This window comes from Brachycentrus maculatus, unplaced genomic scaffold (assembly GCF_059751285.1).
Source record: "Brachycentrus maculatus isolate JH-2025_06_01 unplaced genomic scaffold, ASM5975128v1 h1tg000378l, whole genome shotgun sequence".
Taxonomy (NCBI): domain Eukaryota; kingdom Metazoa; phylum Arthropoda; class Insecta; order Trichoptera; family Brachycentridae; genus Brachycentrus; species Brachycentrus maculatus.
Genome location: NW_028281127.1, coordinates 1,500,441 through 1,525,437, shown reverse-complemented (window position 1 = coordinate 1,525,437; position 24,997 = coordinate 1,500,441). Strand labels below are relative to the sequence as shown.

Below are 24,997 nucleotides of genomic sequence, written 5' to 3'. Positions count from 1 at the left end.
TACCGTAAATTCTAAAGCCATTCATCAAGTGATCGTTTTCCTCAGAGACCACCCGACTCAGGTCCTATATATCAAGCTAAATCAAGCAGGTAAAGCATATATAAATTTTTGTTTATTTTTGTTATAAAACCTTACTTCTGTCACATTCATGAATAAATGTCAAATTATGTACCACAAAACTCATGTAAAATCGATAAAACATGAATATTGTAAACTATATTTTTTTCTTTTTAAAATAAAATTTCATACAAAACTTTAAGTCAATCAATAGTATTATTTTTTTTTAAATAATTTAATTTAATGTTTATTTAACAAAAAATAATGCTACAATTTAAACTATGTATTTAAATATAAAAATAAATGTTTTGGCCACTTTAATGTAAACACGACTAGTTTGGAAAACAACGGATATTTTCATCAACAGGCGCAAAGTTTAGTTTCCGAAATTAATCATGTTTATATTACTTAACTCAAAAAAGTGGTCGTTTTAAAAAATAGTTTTTAATCATATTTCAATATTATCATGTTCATTTACTTTATTATTAATCAATTAAAAAATATATCAGCGATATTTTTTATGTACGTATTACTATTGCTGCTAGATGAAGCTTAGTAAAAAAATTAAATATTTTACTTAAATTTGTTATATTATATTTTGTAATGTCCGCCTCTGTAGTGTAATGGTCAGCACGCTCGGCTTCCGTTCTGGAGGTCCCGGGTTCGATTCCCAGGGGGGTCAAATAAATAAAAGTGATTTTTTCACTGTAATATTTATTCAATATTACCCTGGACTGGTACCTGAAGCGGAGGGCTGATCACCTTTCCTTCGTGTGTAAACGATCAAGATAACACTGTGTTCATATGAAGCAGTGCCCTATGCACCATTGGGGTGCGGATAAGGGTTTTATTATTATTATTATTATATTTTGTAATACGATTTATTTTTTCATTGAAATGTTCATAAATATATAAAATAATATAAAATAACTACGGGCGATAATAATTTTACCTGCGCAGCAGACACACTGCTGTCCAAATCATCTTACATTCAGAAGTAACAAAAGCGTTTTTGATCTTTAACTTTAAAAAAAAAAATACAAATGAAATCATTTTGACTTTTAACTCAAACAACGAGATTCTTGGAAATACAAGCCATTATCTTAAATATTCAACGAATGAAGAAATAATAAAAATGTTTTCCATAATTTTACAAAAGAAATGATTTCCTACAAAACAAATTTTGTTTAATATTGAAAACCACCAACGGACTCTCTTTGATTACTAAGAAACCCTTAAGTATGAAAATACCGTATTAAAATTCCGAATCAGTTTCAGAAGGAGTTCTCGAAACACATCACATCTTTTAATTCAACAAAATAATTAATATTCCACCCTGCGAAAGGTGACGCTCGGAATACGGCAGCCGATACTTGAGCACTGTTTTAATTCCAAGCCCTTCCACTAGCCATTTTATGTTATCAACATAAAAATACTTTTTAAATGTATATATTATAAAAATATTTTTTAAATTTGACTAAATCAAAAAGTTATACAGTTTAAAACTTCAAACTTTACCACTATCAGAATTTCGTTTACATTGAAGAATTAAAAAATATACAAATATTTATTATGTATGAACCACGCATTATGACGCAATAATAAATTTAAATAAAAAAGTTGAAAAAGTATTGGATAAAATCTTAGTGAACTAGGTTACAAAGCAGAATTTTTACTGAGAAAATTATGAAGGAAAACTCAACCATAGTATGAAATAATACTTGTTATTTGTAATTCCATGTTGGAACTATTTTTTTAAGCTGGTTTAATAAACTGAAACTAGTATTAAATTCTAATTTTAATATTCAAGCCTTTAATTTAAAAACAGATTCTCGATAATGGCATAAAACCTACGATTCATTATTGGTATTGAATAAACATTGAAGATAAGATGCTCCTGAATCGTATTTATTAACATTAATTTATCGCTAGTTCAAGATAAAAAGAAAAAAAAACAAAATATATTCAATACGGAATATTATATAAGTAGTTTATAAAGGTACGTTAGAAATCAAAAAAGCCTTTATTTATTTCAGCAGCTTCATACTGATTAAAAAATTTATTCTTTATCTCTTTCTCGCGAGTTTATACTTTATAATAAATAAATACATCAAACTCTTGATGTGTGATATTATAACCGTTTAATTTTTTTTCTTATCCTAAAAATCTCCGTTTTTAAAATTAGTTTTTCGAATGACTGAAGAGAGCAAACAAACAAATATTTGATCTTAATAAATAATAGATTAAAATTTGTAAATTTAAATAAAAACAGAAAAAAATTAATAATTTAATATCACTTTTAATCTTATCAATGCGAACACGACTAGTTTCAAAAAATAAATAAAAAATCGTTAAAGGATGTGTTTATTTGTATTTTTGCCTGTTTTATTGAAATTTATTGCGAAAAACATTTTCATTCCTTACGCCAAAGATATTTAATTTGCTGCCCGTAAGCATTAAGAATTCCAGTAGTGATCATGTCTTTAAAAACAGTGTCCGTCGATGGTTGCTTCTCGTTGGAAGGGACAAGCTAGAAAGTGAATTAATTAAAGTCCAGGTGTAATTATTTAATTGTAAAACCTTGTTGTTGTTATTGTATCTTTTGTATGTACTGTAGATAATCTAATAATTAAAACAAAAACAAATAATAATAAAAAATAAAAATTATTTTAACATGTAAGTATTTCGGCTCAACACAGGCCATGCCTAAAGAGCCGTAATATATATAGTAAAAATCTTGTCTGTTTCTATGAAATAAATGGATAAACAATTTTCAAAAATGTAAATAAAATTTTAAAAAAATATCTTTCTCATTAGTCGTGTTTACATTAACAAACTCAAATGTGGTCACAGGTATTTAATTTTTATATATCATCATATTTCTCAAAAAATTTATATAGTTTAGAAACGAATAGACTAAGCCTTTTAGTTGTTTTCAATTTATTTCATTTAGGAATAAAACCACAAATAAAATAAAAAGTTACATGTAGCTAAGAAAATAATCCGTATGACAATAAAAAAGGTGGATTTCAAATGTATAAGTATGACGATCGTTTTGGAAGGTTTTCTTTATTGAAAAAGTAAAACCTATTTGTTTAAACCCATTTTTTTATTGGTAAAACAACTTTTCAATATAATATAAAAGTGGTATTTACAAATGAAAACTTTTTTTTTAATGATTCGGCATTAATTTTGTGGGATGCCATGAGATTTTTAAAAATTAATTTTATTGATTGATTTTATTGATTTGTATAATACCACTTACCTATTGAGTTTTGTTTCATTACACACGGCCAGTAACAAAAGCTACAGATGTTTCATTAACAGGTTATTATAAAAAAAAACGTAATTATCTGTTAATGAAAATATCTGCAGTTTTCAAAACTAATCGTGTGTAATGAAATAAAAATCAATAAGTTGTAATATAAAAGTTTTTAATTTTTATATGATCAAGTTAAACTTAAATTATAAATGATTAGATGTTACCACAAAATGACTGGCGAACCAATTTATAAAATAAAATATTTTGAGTTAAAATAAATTCTTGAAATTGTAAAATGTTAATCAGTAAATGTTTCATTATTAATATAAAAATATCCCTTAAAATATATGTTAGTGAAAGCCTATCAAACCGCTTAAGGTTTTTTTATTTAAATGAAGTTCTTTACTGTTTTCCAATAAAATAAATATAAAAATACGATATTCAAAATATTGTTACGTCCGTATCGCTACGCGGAGTGACACAGTTCGTAAATTTCGATCGCGGAACGAGCGTCGACGCAACAGCCGGCATAAATCGCGTCGCACGGGCACGCGGCGCCCCGGCGCTCCGGAGCTGAGCCCAGGGCGGGCAGTTGTTCGCCTGCCGCCGCCGGCCGCGGAAGCCTCCGTCGCCCAGTTGCTGCGCATCCCCGGGTCGAGAGGGCGGCGGGAGAGAGGGGTGCAAGCCAACAAGTGGCGAGTGTTGCGCGATCCGCCCAGGCTGCGTTTTTACGCGGAGGCCTGTTTGTTTTGGCGATGGTCGTGTCGCCGCCTGTGCGATACTTTGCGGTAAACGAATCAATCTTTTTAAATGTTCAACCAAGTTTAAATCCACTCTACCACAATTTGATGGCTATTTTTAATAATAAGCCGCAAAGGCTCAAAAAAATAGTATGAAATTGAAGTATTTTTGTTAATAACAATCACAAATATTTCACTTTTTATTATATAATTTTTATTTGAAGCAATAACTTTTCCATTTTTTAATTAAAATGTAACTTGGTTTTATTTAAAATCACTTAAGTGATTTTAAAATAAAGTTACATTTTAATTATTTTTTTATTTTTATTGAAAGAAAAAAATTTAAATGCATTATACTTTTTCGAACCCTCATCCGCACCCGATAGTGCGTAGGGCACTGCATCAAACTCAGTATCACAATTCGATACCTATTTTTAATAATCAGCCCTGTAAGTTCATAGTTACAGCTAATAATTGAAACACAAATATTTCTCTTTTTATTTAATCAAATGAAATTAAATGCATGATACTTCTTCAAACCCCTTTCCACACACGATGGTGCATAGGGCACTGCATCATCAACTTTTTTTTAATGTTCGAGCTCACTATACCATAATTTGATACCTATTTTAAATAACTCGCCAATGAGGCTCACAGAAATAGTATGAAGTTAAATGCATTACACTTATTCAAACCCTCATCTGCACCCGACGGTGCAGAGCCTGTATCATATAAACGCAGTATTATCTTGATGTATGAAGAGAAGCATGATTATGAAAGAAACGAGGAATATTTGCAAAAGATAGAGCGGTTTGGCGTTCTATTCTCTCTGCCTACCCCTGCGGAGAAGCGGCGTCATGGCTTTCTTGATTGTTAGTTAACACATGAAGGAAAGATTATCGCTTCAGAGACCAATCCAGGGCAGTAATAAATAAATATTAGAGTGTAAAATCACTAATATTTATTTTCACCCCCCCAACCCCCCTGGGAATTGAACCCGGGACCTCCAGTACGGTAGTCGAGCGTGCTGACTTACACTACGGAGTCAAAGAGGATAAAACGCCGCACTCTTCTGTCCTGACATACATTCCTAGCTTCCTTCACGTCCATACATTTAGTTATACATGCCCTCCGATTGCGTAGACACCACCTTATTTTGAGTTCTGATCAAGTCGTGCAGTCTTTTTGGGTTATCCTCATTCTGTTCTACCGTTCACATTTGCAAAATATACTTTATTTAATACATTATAAAACGTAAAAATATACTTTTTCTCTTTTTCTTCTTTTCACCGCCATCTGCACCCAAATGGTGCATAGAGCAGTGACACAAGCTAGTTAGAGTAATAGTGTGCACCTCGAAGGTCCTACTTATCGCTTTCGTTCTTTTTTCCTACTTACTATATTTCTCTTAAATTTCTTTTCATCTTGTTTCTTTACTCGTCTGTGTTCATTAAAATACAGTTTACTCATTTTTTTTATATCTAGACCGGACTGATCACCTTCTTTAATAAAGTTAACAATCAACTTAACATCGCATCGATTCGATGTTATGTCCTTTAGACCAGTTCGTTGCAGATAGGGGTAAAAAAAGAGTATCATCAGTTACATTTAACATTAAATTACATGAAGCTTAATTTGTTCTGGAGATTCATAAGGTTTTATGGAAAACGCCGACTAGCGATGGTAGAACAAGTGACAGATCAACATTACTTCATATCATGCAATGAGAATTTAATTCACGATAGATTTCGAAATCGACTAAATATACATTTCAATCGACTGACTGAGCACAAACCAAGCACTTTACAAAATAATTGTTATGCGTTTCAAATATGTACTATTGATTCAAATCTGACCATCTTTATTTTATAAAATGATTGTTATGTATAATTAAAATGTAACTTTGTATTAAAATCACTATAAATATTTTATAACTTAATTTTAATGTCTACCGGTTTCGAAGCTAACCGCTTCTTTATCTTGACAAAGAAGACATTATAATTTAGTTTTTATGAGGTATTTGTAGTGATTTTTATACAAAGTTACATTTTAATTTAAAAATGAAAAATCACAAAGTGAGTGCTTCAAATATAAATTATATTGATTGTTATGTATTTCAAATTCGTGCTATCAAATCCTTTCAGTAATTTTCAGGCCGGTAGAGTTTGTGTTATTTCAGGAGTACAGTGTAAAATGAGTGCACGTAATACTATATGAACCAATGACTACAGTATTATTAGTATGCGAGTGTTGTGCCGAGTAGTGTGCGAGTGAAACACAAGATGCAAGTGAAGGAATAAGCGCCGAGTATAGTGAGATAGAACTAGGCCACGTTAACAGGCAACCAGAATGGCGAAGAAGATCCAAACCAGAGGCTTCGCCTCGATAGTTTTTGTATTCGTCCTTCTGTGCAGAGCTTTCAAAGGTAAAACATTATTTATTTATTAAAAAACCTATTTTCCTACCAAGTGGTGTCATTATTTTTTTTAATACTAATCATTTTTAAATTACCATTTTCACCATACTGACGAAATGTATCTTATGATCAGAGATAATCATGAATAAGTCAAACAACTCACTGCTAACAAATTATTACCTACACGTATCACTCAATTTTGGATGCTTTGCCAATAAAAAAAAATAAAAAAAATTATTACCTACCTATGACGTTTTCTCACATTTTTTAATGTATAAGAATACCTCTTTGTAGATATTAATTTTGTAAAAAATTATCGTTTTTTTATCTTCTTTGCTTCTAATTGTACTTCAGATTGTATTTAATAAAAAAAGGTTTTTTCTTGTTTTTGCTTCATTCGTTTTGTTTTCCCAATGTAACATTGATTAAAATTTCGCCCCAAATCTGTTGTTATAATTTTTTTTGTCTACATGCTGTCTATCTTTGTATTCACCTAATAATATATTTTGCTCTGACCAGAAATGAATTTTGTTATATTTCACATGTTGGTATTTGTGGGTGATGTTATTTTTTTTTCAACAAAAAAATTCACCAAAATATTAGTAGTTTAAACAAATTTAATCACTTTAGCATATCTGTATCTTTGGCTAATTTCCTTTATACCAGAACTTATTTCCCATTTTTACTAAACAAACCTAAAATTCCCTCTGGAAAAGTAACAGTGAGTTGACTCACCCTGTTACTGAGAGATAATAACAGAATTAAGTAATTATTAATGTAAATGAGACTGTGCAGTTTTCCTTTCCACTAACAAGTATATAATATGCAAGTTTAAAGTATCCCTTGCCAGTTCTTGCTGCAGATTGAATTCACAGAGTACGCTTTGCATCCGGTGCTTATCGGGTTGCAAAATAAATAGCTGAAACATGTTCCCTGCAAGGTTTCAGTAAGTTTAATGTTTAAATCGCACATGCGGTATCCACTAAATAAATATCAAACAAAATGTTGGTCCAAGTAATTCTCAAAACTCTAGGAAGCCGTTAATGCTCTACAACTTTGTTCGCTTAAGCAAAAGGTTCTCAAACTTGGGAATACCGCCCACTTGTAGGTGATGAAGGAATCTTGGTGGGTTATACTGGCTTCGGGAAAATTCGATAAGGATAGAGAAAAATTGATGAAGACAATTTTTCAAATGGGCAATTATATATTGCTCATTAAAAAATAACGTGTTTAAATGTTTTCAGCATTTTATTTTATATTTGATTTATTAGTTTTATGATGTTAGTTACGATGAAACCCGGTAACTGGTCAAATAAAATATATGTGAAAAAAACCGTATGGTTGTTTTTCTATTTTATAATATACAATAATATAAATTTACTTATTAAAAAAAATGACTCTAACCCTACCTCTAGGTCAAGGTACTTAGATAAGTAATCCAGTCAAAAAAATAATAGTAGTTAACTTTTTTGTTTGTTTATAAGTGCAAAAATGTTTTCGTTTATTTTAATAAATAACTCTAAATTAACTATTTTCAAATTAATTATTATTAAGGTAAATTATTATATTTCCGAATTTTCTTTTGTATAATTTTTTAAATTTATATACGACAAAAAATATTGTTCAACATAAAAAATACACAAAACATCAACTTTATCGTAAAAATAATACAGTTTTCCAAAGCTGGGGGTGATGAAAAATATTGCATTAAAAACCAGACGTCGAGTCAAATAAGTTTTGGAATATATGGTATAAACTTAATTAAAACGCCCAAAGTTGATACTTTGAAAGCTTACATATGAGATTTAGTATTTTTTTATAATTTTTTAAAAGAATTTCAGGTCAATTATTAAGAAATACGAATAAATAATCCATCATATTATTAAACAAAACATAAATGTTTCATCGAATGAGGCAGAAAATTTATATTACCATTTGTGTACAAAAATAATTCTTACAATTTGTCGATCTTGCAAATGTGTGTAGTGTTATTTTATTATTAAACTCTTTTTAAGACATATCTATCCCTACAAGCTGTACAGTGCTTAAAGCTGATGTGTGACCGGTAGCCGGTAGGTAATTCAGTTTTTCAGGCTGGTTTTTCCGCACGACAAATTGCTTTGTAACGGGCAGCAATGGCTGCGCATAAACAAACAAGCTTCTGTGGACTCTCGTGGGATACTATGCCTTTAGAGCTGTGACAACCTGGCCATTTAGCGTGAACGGGGTAATCAATATGAAAAATAAATGTGTCTTTTAACCATTCTTTTGACACCCTGCTTATGAATATTCAATCAATCGTTTGAAATGGTGTTTATTTAAAACACATCACTAAAAACTAAATCTTTTAATCGATAACTTTGAATCATTTCTTGAAAGTTACTGTTATTTTGGCTAGATAGATGTGACCGAAATTATTGTGTTTTCAATATAAAAAAATGAAAATTTCAATATTATTTGATAACATATTATTTTTGACATCTCATCAAAGATGAAGAATAATATGGAAGTCTGGGCATTTACGGGGCTGACAACCGTCATAGGCTGGTTTAAGTGATCACTTTACACGCGTGTGACATTCACCAATTCTACCCATTATTGACAACCACACTACTCAAATTCTCGGAAGTTCTATATATATGAACCAATTTAAAAACATTATTCTTGAATCACTAGAACTTCAATAGAGACATCAATTGGTGAGATGTAAAGAAGCTTTTTACTAAGCAGAAACTCTTATAATAGTATGTGAGGTTCGAATCCTGGATTACTATCACACACATGAGAAACGCCAGAAAATACCATTTTCATTTGTATTATTTGAACTTATAATTTGACCAGATAATATATTTACAACATTTTGAGTGTGTCCAAATACTTGTTCAAAAAATCTGGCTTACCTCCAATTACAGGAGTTATTTTCATATTATTTATTATTATTCATTTGATAACGTTCAAGCAATTTCGATAAGTTTATATGAATAATACATTTGACAGATTCTACCACATTAAAGAAAACAATTTACATAAATTTCGAATATAATTTAGTTCTTGGCAACACAAATTGTACAATTTGCGCTTATCGCTCATACATACGTAAGGGGAAGATAAACGACTACAATTTATGTTTATTTCGTTTGGTAAATATCGAGTATTTTATTGATATTTAATACTGAATTGACACAGTTGAAATTCGACAGTTAAATAACAGGTATTGGAATATATCGGTGATTTGGCAGCCGAACAGATTCCCAGTTATTTATATTTGTAAGTATTATTAATTATACAAATATATTTTATTATCAGAACACCGCTTTGGAAAGCAAGTAATAAAGTAAATAAAAATTTTAAATATTGGTATTAAAAAAATTACCTCTCAACAGAATATCAAGTATAGTATCAATATTTTTTAAATGTATTTCTTATGGTATGCCTCAGGGCCCAGTTCTCGTCTTATATACTCGTATTTTTACACTTTATTCTAAAATTGGAAGGGTGCATATTAAAATAAAACGGATGATAGATTATTCACATTCTATAAAATAAATTAAAAATCAATATTCGCAACTTTCTTGAGTGTGTCCAAATCCTTGTTCACAAATCTGGGTTTCCTCACTGAATAGTTACTTTTGCAATTTGACATCTCAACATAGATGAAGATCAATATGGGAGTCCGGGCTCTATAAATTACCCTCTGTAAAAGCCCTGTAAATACCCAGATTCCACATTCTTCATGTTTGTCGAGATGTCTAAATAAAAAACCTATAAATCTAAACGAATAGGTGAATAAGATTTTAAAAAACCATATTTTTCTTTCATCAACCTTACAATTTCCTGCGGGATTAGTTAGAATCATTTGATAAAATATCCAAGAATATTCTGAAGAATTGAACGTGTATCGCAATCCTCATTTTCGCGGTGTACTGTGTTGTACATCTCAGTTGTGTATTGTTCAGGTAGGCCAGTCTTTTTAGGTCTGTTTTCATAAAATATTCAGCCCGCCCGGATCTGTGAAAACATTTTACTTTTTCATTGTGAACAATTTTTGAATGTCATGTTTGAACACGATTCTCAAAAAAATAGGTTCAGGTTAGTTTTGTACCTTCAGCACAATGGTATTCTGAAAATATATTGTATACGTGGTGGTGTTTTTTTCAGGAAAATAAATATGTGCGCACTTCAATAGCGAAAGAGTAAAACTTTTCATTGAAAACGTTTGAAATTAATTGAATTTCACCAACAATTCAATACGGTCGGGTACAAACAACCTGAAACGTTTTTTAAATATATTTGAATAATTTCAAAACGTTGAAAAATTATTTTGATAAAAAATTAATTTGAATTATTCTTTGCATTATTGAAAGCTGAACTGGACAAATTAAATGATCCATGTATTTTTTTATAATTTTTATTACACGTGTCTTAACTAAGGCAAACTACTTTTTATTTTTGATAAGAAATGAGATAATATATTATTAGATTAAAACCAATATTTTTAGCTTTTCCACTTTTTTAATTGACCAGCGACCGGGTTTTGTCGTTACCGACATCATCAGACTGGTGTCGGTAACGTGATGTCAATATCGGTAACGACGTCGGTAACGATGATGTCGGTAACGACGAAACCCGGTCGCTGGTCAAATAAAAATAAAGTGGAAAAGCTAAAAATATTGGTTTTAATCTAATAATATATTAAAAATGCAATTCCATCACGAAGTGTCAGTGGATAATATAAATCTTTTAGAAATGAGATAGAAGTGTGAGCTTTAAAGGGCTCACTACCTGGCATTTGACTACCATAAGTTAATATTTTATACACTTGTGTAACGTTCTGCCCGTTCTGCTATAGCACATCCATTTCTTCGTCTCTATAAAGATAAGAGTAACAATCTTTAAAATCTCACATACTTTACTGGAAAAGATACACAACTCACCAATCATACTGTACATGAATTTCGCAGAAACTTAAATACAAGGTTAAAGGAATAATGAGTACAACCCAATTTATCAATTAAATATGTCTTTTATCCATAAGCATTGCATCATTTAAAAAAATTAAATAAAAAAAATATATATATTTATATATATATCATCATCATCTTCTAAAGGCAGCGCCTTGTAGTGTCAGCCACTTGTCTCTGTCAGTCGCCATCCTCTTGAGCTGCGAATAGGAGGAGACGTCCATGAGCCGCTTCAAATCCTGGAAGTATGAAGTTCTTGGGCGGCCTCTTGTTCGTTTTCCCAAGATTCTTCCTTCGAAGATGTTGCTAAGAAAGGTGCTATTTCTAATTGAGTGCCCTATTAGCTTGGCCTTCCTCTTCAAAATATGATTTAAAAGCTCTCTTCTTTCTTTTACGTCCTGCAACACCTTTTCGTTGGACTTCCTTACAACCCATGATGTCTTGGTCATCTTCCTCCAAACCCACATCTCAAATGCTTCAAGCCGGTCTTTTTCGTACTTTTGGATGGTCCAGGTTTCACACCCATACAACAAAACACTCCAAACAAAAGCCTTTATGAATCCTTTTCTTACTTCAATTTTTAAATGTTTGTTTGATAGGAGGCTGTACTTTTTCATAAAAGTTTGCTTGGCTAGCGTTATCCTCTTTTTTATGTCTAGGGTACATTTATTGTTATATGTTAGCGTGCTACCCAGATAACAGAATTGATCCAACTGTTGAATTACTCTATTTCCGAGAAGTATTGTTGGATGGAGGTCAGATTGCTCTTTTTCAACGATCATTGATTTTGTTTTGGCGGCATTAATTTTCAAATGGAACTTATCCAGAGCATTAGAGAGAGTGTTTAACATGTGGTTCATGTCCCTCTCGTCCTCTGCCTTCAGGGCGATGTCATCAGCGAATCTTATACAATGTATTTGTTGACCGTTTATTTTTACTCCATTTGTTTTTTCCTTCAACTCTTCAATGGCCTCCTCTATGAACAAATTGAATAGATAGGGTGACAGCGGACAACCCTGTCTCACACCTTTTCTTATCTTGGCTTCTTTTGAGGAACCATTAATATCTATGAGAGTGGATTGGTCCTTGTACAATTTGAGGATGATTCTTCTGTCCTTCCAATCAATTCCTCTTTTCTTCATGACTTTAAACAAGAGGTACCAATCCACTCTATCAAAAGCCTTCTCTAAGTCTATAAAGGTCGTGTATGTTATAAGATTCACATCCAGTCGTCTTTCCAGTATCTGTCTCAGTGCCAAAATTGCCTCTCGTGTTCCCACTCCACTTCTAAAACCAAACTGATCCTCTCCAAGCTGTTCCTCCACTTTCTTTTTCAACCTGCCCTTTATAGTGTTCAGGAGCACTTTGGATGCGTGGGATAGAAGTGTTATGGTTCTATAGTTGTTGCAGTCTGCTGCATTTCCCTTTTTAGGTATTGTTATAGACTTACTCTTTACGAAGTCGTTGGGCAATTTTCCCTTTTCGTAGCACTCACTTATGATGTTATATAGTGCTGTCTTCGTCCGTTCGTCTACATTCTTTAAAACCTCAGCAGGTATATCATCTATCCCAGTTGCTTTTCTATCCGTTAAGGCCTTCACTGCAAAATCGAATTCAGCCCTTGTCAAGGGTGGTCCTTTGCAATCGGGATCTACTTCTTCTTCTGGTTCCAAATAAATCCTTTCGTCTTCGATATCATTTCCACAGTACAGATCTTCTAGATATTCCTTCCATCGCTCAGCTACCTTTTCATTTTCAAATAATAGGTTTCCGTTTTTGTCTTTAACAATATTGCTCTTTGTTTTAGGTGTATATTCTAGGCTTTTAACTCTGTTATATGCTTTATCAATATTATTTTTGTGTAATAGGCTTTCGATTTCTTTACAGTTTTCACGTAACCATTCATTTTTTGCATTGCGACATTGGTCTGTAATTTGATTTTTGATCCGTTTGTATTTGACATAATCTTTACTCCTTAGTTTGTTTCTCTCCTTGATTAATTATAGTATTTGTTGATTCATCCATGGTTTCCTGGGTTCTAGGACGTTTTTCCCAATACTTTCGTCACATGCTGCATTGATGTTTTTTTTCATTGTCTCCCAAGAAGTTGGTTCTGTCTCATTATTAATCTTTACTAGAGTTGATTGGAAGTCTTTTACTAATTTTATATCTTTTAATTTTTCCAAACACCAGTGCTTTTTCTTGGCCATGATTATTTTCTTAAATCTAATATTGCATACCGCTTTGACTAGAGTGTGATCACTATCTATTTGATTTCCAGGGTATGAGTGACTAGATCGTATTTGATTTCTATATTTTTTCTTTACTAGAATGTAATCAATTTGATATCTCCTCGTGTCTCCGGGGGCCTTCCACGTGTACCTCCTTCTCTCGGGGACTTCGTACATTGTGTTGGTGACGATCATCTCAGACTGCTTGCAAAATTCTATCATTTTTTCTCCTCTTTCATTCATATTTCCTAAACCAAACTTTCCGATACATTCTTGATCAGTTGTTTGACTTCCGACTGAGGCGTTGAAGTCTCCCATAATAATCACATTTGATTTGTTTTCGGTAAGTCTCAGCAGCTCCTCAAGTTGTTCGTGCATGGTGTCAATTTCTTCTTCGTTGCAGCTTGATGTTGGAAAATACACTTGTATGACGTACATGTCTGTGGGCTGGGCTTGTAGCTTTATCATAATGATTCTTTCATTTACGTGAAAAGTGTTAAGGACGCTGTTCTTCCATCCACCTTTCAAAATGATTGCTACACCTTTGCTGCCTCTTTTTTCACATCCACTATGAATTATTCTCAAGTCGTCTTTGACATAATCGCCATTTCCCGCCCATCTTGTTTCAGAGATACCTAGGATATCTAATTTTGCTTGTGTCATTTGTTGTGAGATTTCTTCGATTTTGCTCGGTTGTAGCATGGTTCTAACATTCCAAGTACCAATGTTGAATTTGTTGTCACAAGGGTTTCGCTGGTTGACGACCTGAGAAGCCTTGTTCCTTCTCCTGCCGGATCTTGGGGTCCGAGGTCCATGATCAGTAAGTCTTAAGTTGTTGATCGACATTTATGGCTAACCAGGGTTAGGGAATCCTGAGGATCTTTAATGCAGTGGTATCCCTCTGGCCTTCTGCATCCTCAAGCCGTATATATATATATATATATATATACATATATATATATATATATATATATATATATATATATATATATATATATATATATATATATATATATATATATATATATATATATATATATATATATATATATATATATATATATATATATATATATATATATATATATATATATATATATATTTATTTATAAATATATATTTATATATATATATGTATATATATATATATATATATATATATATATATATATATATATACACACAACGGATATTCGAAGAAATAAAATAGATCATGTCATTCGGCCACGTTATCTATAATGGCATGACTCATACTAGGTATTTATCAAGCAAGTATTACAAAACCTTTTTCTATTCTCGATCAGCATTTAATCATTAAACATACAAATATCAATGAATGTAATATACAATAGATATATGTAGAAATAAAATTGATCGTGTCATTTGACCACATCATCTATGTTAGAATAACTCATGAAGGACTAGGTATTTATCAATCTTGTATTGTAGAACATAGGATCAAAATAAATACCATCGCTCTTACAATCATACAAAATAAGAAATTTTATGGGAAAATGTCCTAAAAATACTTTAAACCGAATTGTATAAACATAGATTTGTATTATGTAAATATACAGTATTCGAGTAGCCACAAACTTCGTTTCATTTTTATAATCCATTTATAGCTTTGTACAATATATATAAATACAAATACAATGAAGAAATAATAATGGCCCTCGGTAAGCCAAAAGATCGTTAAGTTGAAGGGCACTGTTATTATCTGTTAGAGCTATTTCAGGTCTTGTGAAATTCGCAAACTCCCCCCTCATCGCGTCTCGCAATCTGATCAAAGCATTACGAATTAAAAATACGATTTGACTTGAATCGAAATGTCGTGTGCGATATTTTGTCATCAAATTTTTGTATTATTTTACGCGAAAATAACAGTTTGACAAGAAGATATTTGGGAACTGATAAGAACCCTGCGACATGATCAAATCAACACGAAACAAAGCCTTAGTTTTAATTACGATACTATCAAACACGATGATATCCAGATGGAACAACATCACAACACTATGGAGAAAATTACAATTAAAATTACAATTAATTATACTAGACAGACAAATGATGAAACATATAATTTTGAACGGTCAGTTAAAAAGTACTTGAATTTTTTTTTTTGCTTTTTAACTAGTTAGGGTTCCAAATAATAACGTTTCTTTCCTCTCACACACTATCTCGTGCTATCTCTCATCCACTAACGTTTTGTCGTTCTATCGCTCTCTTCCAAATAAAAAAATGAGAACCTTAAAAAAAGGTTATCTTGTTATTCCAAAGAGAAAATTATTTTCTCTTTGATTTTTTTAATTTAATGTTGCAGAAAATGTATAAGGAAAGCAGAGTGAATACAACCTTTTATAAAGTTGTTTATCTTTGAAACCTTCGTGTCTTGATTATGATAATTCAATTTTTATCATAGAAATGTCAAAAATAATAATTTGGTATATTTTTTTGCATTCCATAAATATGTTATCGTGTTAACAGCTGTATTATAGATTTGTATGACAAATTTCCATGAGTTTCCGTTACCCAAACGATTATTTAACTAAGTGTCTTAAGGCACACAATCGCGTGGTTTCAATCTATCAGAATTTTTTTTCTCTAGGCCTATGAAAAATTATCATTTATTGGTAAACCATGAAAATGGTCCCGTTTTCAACGATTCCCAGTGCATATTTCGATTTGCCTTCCATCTATATTAATTTTGTTTTATCCATTTTTTGCTTCACAAATATTGAAATGTTAACCATTTACAAAAGAAAAGAGTATAAAACAATCATTTATATTTCTTTTGAATAGTTATCCATATCATATGCTACATTTTCAGAAGAATATGAGGCAAAACGATGTACAAAAGATGTTCAAACAGTGATATGTTGAGAGAATACAAGTCTGAGATAAGTTATATCGATTAAAATTAAAAAGGTGTGTTGAGATGTTTTCGACATGTGGATCGAAGAGTGAAGAAAAAACTATTATCAGAGGTCAGGAGTCGAAATAATCGGTGGGTATACATAAGAAGATGCATAAATGTGGAACAGGCGAAGACTGCAAAAACAGATTGGTAAAATAAATATAAATACTTCTCTCAACTGATGGCGTGGCAATCAGTCATATTCACCGATGGATTGAAAACTTTACCGGTATGCGGAAGGATCTAAGACCATTGCATTTAAACAAGTTTAAAAAATTAATGCAATTTCATTCAATTCGAACCCTTATACACACCCTAATGGTGCATAGGGCACTGCATTATATAAACACAATGTAATCTTGATCGTTAACAGCCCTCCGCTTCAGGTACCAGTCCAGGGTAATGTGGAATAAATATTAAAGTGAAATAATCACTTTTATTCCCCCTGGGAATCGAACCCGGGACCTCCAGATCGGTAGCCGAGCGTGTTGACCATTACACTACGGAGGCGGACAATATGGATGTTCAAAAATGGTGAACGTTAAACAAGTGTATAAAGTGGTGCTCAAGCCAACCAAATGCAGTTCGTAAGCCCTGGGATAGAGTTACATTTTCTTTCATAAAAAAGGGAAGAATAACACATGTTTTTTATCAAGTTGAGACCTTTAACACCTTTAAAATTGTTCAATTTCAACTTACATTTGAGTAAATAACAGAGAGAGTAGGTACTTAAAATTATTATCTTGTAAAATTTATTTCACTTTGTGTTGAATTTTAATCGTTATTATTCAGAAAACTATTTATCCTCGCCACTATATTTCACCTCACAGTTGAGTTGTGGTTTCACGACACGTGTCAGGCGGTTTTAATTAAGTTTCCTCCGGATATGCTAGCGGCATTACTAGTTATAGCGGCGACGTCAGTAGTGTCGGCGCCGCGGCGCTCTGTCGTTTCCGGCGCACAAGCCTTAGACGCAACCACACTACGTACTAGGTTGCTGAAATTGTGTAGCAGCCTTCGTAGGTGGAGATAAAGGAGCAACTAGCAAACCTCCCCCGTGTAATGCTGCCTCAAAATTAAACGTATGTGCATGCTTTCCTCTTGGGTTTTCATAGTCTAGCAGCATACGCGAGAGGGTATTGCACCATTGTTTTACCTTTTTACGTTAAAATAAAAATATGCATTTTCGTTTGTTTAAATTATCGAAATTTTATTTTTATTCAACAATCGCTTTGAAATTTTAACATTACGTTTTATTCAAATCCAGACGTGTTTTTATAAACCCGTGATAGGCAGGGGCGTGCCTTCCATACAGGCTAAAAAACAGTTTCTGTCCTAACTTGCCCGCGTGACATATAAAAACGCAACCAGTACCTACCCTACCTTGCTAATAGTACCAAGTTATCTTACCACCTGCCTTTACTGTCTACCCTAGTAAGTAGTACCAGCTTACCTTACTAGCTACCTCTACTGCCTATTCTAGTAAGTAGTACCAGCTTACCTTACTACATACCTCTACTGCCTACCCTTATTAATAATCTGTGCACGCCACTGGTGACAGCGTTTTTTTTCACGGACAAATAAACATATTTTTTCAATTTACAAAAAAGGCAGCGCCATCTTTTAAACGTAAAAGCAACACACATACCATACAAATCATTGCTTATTGTAAACAACGTGCTTCTTGACAAGTGCTGTCATTTAGCTTTTACAATATTTTTGATAGCATTGTTTTTATTCTCAATATTGCTTTACAATGATTTTTAGAAATGTGTGCTTTCTTTTTTATTATATTTTATCAGACTGAAATTCAACTAATTCGTAGCTGAGTTATCTAGTTTAAGATAAAGAGACAAAATTTATTCAATCTTTAAAACGTCAAATCCATATTACTGACATTTAAAAAAATATGTTGTTAATGAAAGAATTTCTGTTAAAGCGTTTCAAATGAAAATGGTAACGCGCAAAGAGAAAAGTAACATTTAACCCACAAATCTAAAATAAATATTTATTTTTATATTCACGTTAAATAAATGAACTAATTATGCATGTCCCTACATTCCTTTTGAGTGTTGAATAAATTTGCTCTCAATAATACCCAAGAGAATTGGATCGATTTCATTGAATAACAAATCATTTAAGGCTTATTTTGGACCAAGAATTAAACATTTATTTTGTAGTTTTACTTCTTAATTTAATAAAATATTTTTTAATAAATCAACGAAATATAATCGCCATGGTATTGATAACTGCTTTTTGTCTATTTTGTAATTTTTCAATACCTTTTTTAATAAAAATATAATAGTTTTGAAAAGGATGAGGTAATTTTCAACATCGACCAAATTTTAAAAAATTGTCTTTCAAAATTTAATACACTGTAGATGTTTTATAATGAACAGAATAGTGAACTTTCAAGTGATTGCTTCAACCAGTCAAAAAATGTCAGGTGTAATGCCCTAGGATGTCAGACTTTCATCTTCTCTTATATCAAAATGATCGATGCTTCGTCTCAAATTGAGATACTCATACTATATATTTATACTTTATATCATCCGTAGGGTGAATGATCCAATTTATCTTAAGAAATAATAAAAAAAATGAAGCAAAATGTTAAGGTTAGTCAAAGAAACTAACGACTCAGAATTAAAAAAAATGGTAGAAGATTTTTTCTCAAATAAAAGAAAGGATATTTTGATTAAAATATTTTCAAATCTCTACACTGAAAAAATTCTTCATATCTAATAATATAATAATGAAAGCATTTTTGTAGTTACTGCGTACGAGAGTCATTGTAACATGTAGAGTAATGAATAATTCAGTTTCAGAATTGCACATTTCCTTCGTCGCAGTATAACCGGTCCAATTTAACCGATTGTTCACCGCTAGGAGCTGCTAAAATATTCACCTGAAGCCTGAAACTAGCACACTCGCTTTATTATCTACCCCTATGTCAGAATAAAGGAAAACTCATCTTGTCAATCTACGCCGAACAAGGGGATATAAAACAAAGCAACTCGTTTAATGTGAATACCTTTGAAAAGTTTTTTGATTTCGGAGAGTGTTTTTTTTATTAAAATTTTATTACGTTTAGGGCACTCTTGATTCAAGACCTGTATATTCATGAAGTACTTTTATGTAAATGTATGATGGTTATACAAGTATGTAAACAGTTTAATTTTTTGATACAAATGATACATAGGTAGGTTAGATTTGTAGGACAAAAAATAGAAAAAATATTTAACATTGTTTTACCGCAAGCTAATACACATCAGTTGTAGATTTATAAGAATTGAAGTATGCAACACCGAAGTTCTAGTCACTGCTGCTTGATTTTTTCCTAATTTTTCTTTTTCTAAAGTTCTTCTGTTCCCAATTTTCTTCCCAAATTGTACGAATACCAATAAATCTGAAATCTTTCACTAACATCATCTCTTTCCTATATTTTTTTTTTACTTTGGATCCAAAAATTTGGGATACTCACCTACCTTCATATTATATAATTAACTAAATCTAGTATCCAATGCACTATTATACGCGCATACACGTCGTTGAAGGGCGGGTTGATGAACATTACACAAGTGATTATAATGATGTCTTAAGCCAGAAAAATGGTAGGTCGTAAGCCCTGGGATGCTCAAACTTTCATCTTCTTTCGTATAAAAAGGTGAATTCTTCTTCTCACTTTGAGACACTTTTTTTTAAGATGATATAATAAATATTATATCAACTGAAATTGTATCCGTAGGGTAAATAATCCAATTTCTAATGAAATAAATTATAAAAACTAGTTTTAAAGAAAACTTTTTTACTTCGAGAAAATATTTAAAAACTTAAAGATGCGTGTTCCTATAATTTTACTTTAATAAACAGTTTTTATCCTTTTTTATATTTCCAATTTTTTGAGTAATATTGTTTTTAATCAAAAACATTCTTAAGAATGTAAGATGCTTCGCATTAACAACAAAAAAGTAGGACTCTGTTTTTATTTAAGGTTATTTTATGTATCTTCTACCCTTATTCAAAAGTACATACTCGTATAACAGTACCTATGCTTTTTACGTTCCGTATAGTTTACAGTATACGGTATGTGATTTGACTCTCTTGTGAATCGAGAGTTGGCACTTAAACGCTTCAAGCAACAATTTCATGAGCTCAGGTGTTGTGAACCATATAATAATACTACGGAAAGCTTTTGTGCACGGATTGCTTAAAGGCGTGATATGCTCGAGACCTTTTATCCCACATACCTATATACATATATGTATATAAAAGTATTTTGTGTTTCAAAACAAATTTTATATTATCAACTAGCAGTATCCGGCCACAATTTAGTGTGGCTTAGTCTGGTTAAATGAAAAATAAAGAAAAGAGAAAGCACACATTTCTAAAACGTTTCTTTTCACAATGTGTGTAGATATGCAATATTTCATCAGCTATCAAGAAACACGCTATTTACTATGCGGATGTCCCTGTTACGTTCAATATATGGCGCTGTCATTGCTGTAAAAAATGTTCTGAAAAAATATTTTTTTATCTGCCACAGATAAAAAAGGTAAAAACTCTTACTGATCCATGCGGTATTAACTTATTTTTTTATAAAATGAAATTAAGGTATTCAAGATCTTGGAATAAAATATATGCAAGTAAAGAAGATCCGGGTGTAGGACATTATAGATATATGAACCCATACAGAAGACCACCTGGAAGACCTCGAAAGCGATGGTGTGACAGCTGGCACCACATCACAAGAGACAGATAGCGTAACAGACAGATACGAGGATCTATAAGAGTGAAGAAGAAAAAAAAGGATAAATTCTACTACAAAATTGGTGCTTTAAAATAAAGATAATACTTCACAGCTTTTCCGAAACAATTTCAAATTAAATCGCATTATTAATTTACATTTTGCGAAAGCTGTCAAAATTTTGCGGTGTTAAATAAACTGTTGATTTTTCTCAAACTTAAGGTACCTAATCAAATATATTTTTCGGGTGCAAAAGTTAATTGACTTAATTCGCAATAGGACTGGTTAATTTTTTTGGCTAAATTTTGCGTACGACAAACAAACGCTGTCCGTTATCCATCTGAAAAGTGCCAACAAATATAAAATTTTAATCCTACAAGCTTAGGTCAATTTTTCCTCATCGCGGCCAGGAAATAAATTAAATTTTTATGGAATATTTAAAGCTAAGGGTTGTACTGGATTGTCCCCCATTACCTGAAATTCGTTTCGTTAAAAGGAATGTTTGTGCCACAGACCAACTGGAAATTATTTTCATGTTTCAAATAATAAAATATTCAAAGTGTGCGTATTATTTTGCAATTAGACTCTGTTTGAGGATTAAATGAATTTTTAAATAATCGTTCAATTTCGGTAAAAATGATTTACGAACTGCATTTTGGTTACTACAATATTTCTAAAGTCATGTAATATAAATGTATGTCAGATTCTTGAAGGTCAGGAGTACGTATGAGGAGATGCTTGAATGTGGGAAGGCTTGAATGTTGAATAAAGGAAGATTGTTTGCAAAGACAGACCCATATATCATTCTGTTTTCACTGCCTATACCAGTGGAGAAACGACATGATGATTAGTTAGTTATATACTTTGATACGTTTCCATGTTCTTTTGTACTTAATAAATAAACAGTCGCCTTATCGCTAAGAAGCAAAATCTTCCTTTCAAATAAAAACAAACTAATGATACAATTCAAGAATTTTACCTTCAAAATTACATAATTATTTAAATTACTATACGCAGATAATCCTCTTCAATAAGTAAAAACAAACAAAAAAAACTTTTTAAAAAAATCTGAATTTTTTATGAATGATCAAACGACTATTATACGTGTATTTACAACATTCTGAGTGTGTTTAAATACTTTTTCACAAAATCTGAATTATCTCCAACTACAGGAGTTATTTTCATATCATTTTTTTCATCTCACCAATAGATGTATCTAGTGAAGTTCTAGTGATTCAAGAACAATGTTACAAAATTGGTTCATATATACAGAATTTCCAAGAATTTGAGTAGTGTGGTTGTCAATAATGGGTAGAATTGGTGAATGTTACACGTGTGTAAAGTGATCACTTAAACCAGCCTATGACGGTCGTCAGCCCCGTTAATGCCCAGACTTCCATGTTCTTTTTCATCTTTGATGAGATGTCAAAAAATAATTTGACCATGAAACCGATGAAAATTAGTAAACTGTGTTAGTAGAATCAGAGTGTTGAGATGAAACGGTAAAGGAAACCAAGGAAGGGATGATATAAAGTACAGTTAGTATTCCAATGATAAGAGATTAATGTTTAATATGTTTTCTAATTAATATAAGGTAGGTATATAATTATATAAATAAAATAATAAGAAAAATGTAAAATTTTCTCTTTTAATCTTGTAGTAAAAGATATAAGTACTGTACAAGACGATGTTTAAATTAATAAATATAAACATCGACTTGTATATAAATATTATTCATTCTATATAAAGCAAAATATTAGTAGTAGTCATACAGGAGAAAGTGACCAAGTGCATTGTTTTACAAAAACGTGATCATTGACTATTTGATATCTTACTAGCTTAATATTGCCCTGAAAACATCCCAAAAGATTTTAAACTTGGAAGTATAATATATTGACTTGTTAAAAATGACTAACTGCATTGATATTTATTTTTTGCCAAGCAAAAGTGACTTAAATTGCCCTCCTGAACGTTTTACGTTTTGGAGTTGGTCACTTTCTCCTGTACGACTACGACATACTCTCGTATAGTATGTCCGAACGATCCTAAATTGACCGAATATAATACGTTGCGTGTACGTGCATCGTATTTCCGCCGAACGGATATGTTTGGAATCCACCATTTGCATTTAATTGGACGCTCCTGGAAACATAGTGGAAATTTATGTTGAAAAGGCTTATCGAATCAATACAGGTAATGTTGCCTCTGAGATATTTGGATTTAATATATCGCTTAAGTTCAATTATGAATAGTTTTTGTAGCCAAACATAATTATTTATTCACATAATATGAACAATTTATTGATTGTGTCAAAAAATTTGTTCAACAATTCTGCATTTATTTATTAACATCGCTATCTCAATAAAGATGGAAAGAAAATGAAATTTCCATATTTGAAAAAAAAATTGGACATTCTTAAAATATTGTAAAAAATAATCGTTCAAAATTTAAGTTGAATAAACATTTTACATGATGTTTCAGGCGTCTTCTAGTGCATAAAATAATTCAGAAAGAAGTTTTTTTTTAAAACTAAACTAAATTTAAAAAATACTGGTGCCGAAGATCTGCAAAAAGGTGTTGATTGAAGCATAAATATAAAATAGGAATTTGAGTAGTGTGATTATCAATCATGAATGAAATGGTAAATGTGACACGAGTATTAAGTGATCATTCAAACTAGCCTGTGACAAGTCGTAAGTTTTGTAAATACTAAGACGTTGTTCTTCTTCATCTACGTTGAGTGTAAATGTAATTTAAACTACGTAATTTTTTAACGGTAAAATTTATTTTTTTATTAAAAAACAATACCATTTTTTAATGTGTGACATTAGTCCTATGGTAGATCACGTGTTTTGGATTTGAGGTTTGTGGTTCGATCTACGTTTTATGTCACAACTCGACTCCTAGATTTTTAAAAAAAATACGATTTTTTAAGATTTTTTTGTTCCCCTTTGAATTCCGCTAACCCGAAACATGTTTGTATGAGTAAATGCGTTTTTTTTGTATACCCTCAATACATTAAATATAAAAATGTAATTGATACGCCCTTTTGAAGTTGTATTTTGAGAAAGTGTTGAAATACGATTATCTTGACAAAAATTAGTTGGCCGATTCTAGATTTTGTAAATGGACGACTCAACCGCATCGCCAAAATTGTTTTCCGCAAGAATTGCTAATAACATACTCTTTATACAAAATGATGTCATAAACAAAATTACGCATGTGACCCATTTTTGGAAGCTCTGCGACTAGAAAAGTTTGCCGGAATATGCAAAATATGTATTACCTCGTATCAAACTCTCGCTCACATAATATTAAATAAGACGCGATCTAATCGTATTACCTTTCTGCGTGCATATATTAACTTTTAGAAATTCTTTTCTATAGCGTATTGAAAGGCGGAGGAACATTTTCCAATATCTTTTATCGATATTAAAAGCCCGACTGATACAGCCTTTTCAAAATTTATTTACTTAATTCTATGGGTCGTGAAATTCAAATTTAAAAATCTTCACATTTGAACTGAATTAAAATATCTACGTCAAACTACAATATCACAATTTTTGTTTTTAAATATTCAATAATAAAAGAAATATAAAAAATCAAAACAACATTTTTTTAAACAACAAAACAGGCTTCATAAGTTCCGTTTTTTGTAAATATCAAAGA

General features: G+C 31.3%; 1 protein-coding gene across 1 annotated transcript in view; it reads left to right on the top strand.

Moving 5' to 3' along the window:
* The first annotated feature begins 3,997 nt into the window (after positions 1–3,997).
* Positions 3,998–24,997, top strand: part of LOC148303259 (uncharacterized) — a 133,416-nt gene continuing 112,416 nt past the window's right edge. The window contains exons 1-2 of the mRNA XM_088270351.1: positions 3,998–4,107; positions 6,239–6,484. Of these exons, the coding sequence (XP_088126477.1) occupies positions 6,409–6,484 (76 nt within the window). The 5' untranslated portion in view covers positions 3,998–4,107; positions 6,239–6,408. The remainder of the gene's footprint in view (positions 4,108–6,238; positions 6,485–24,997) is intronic.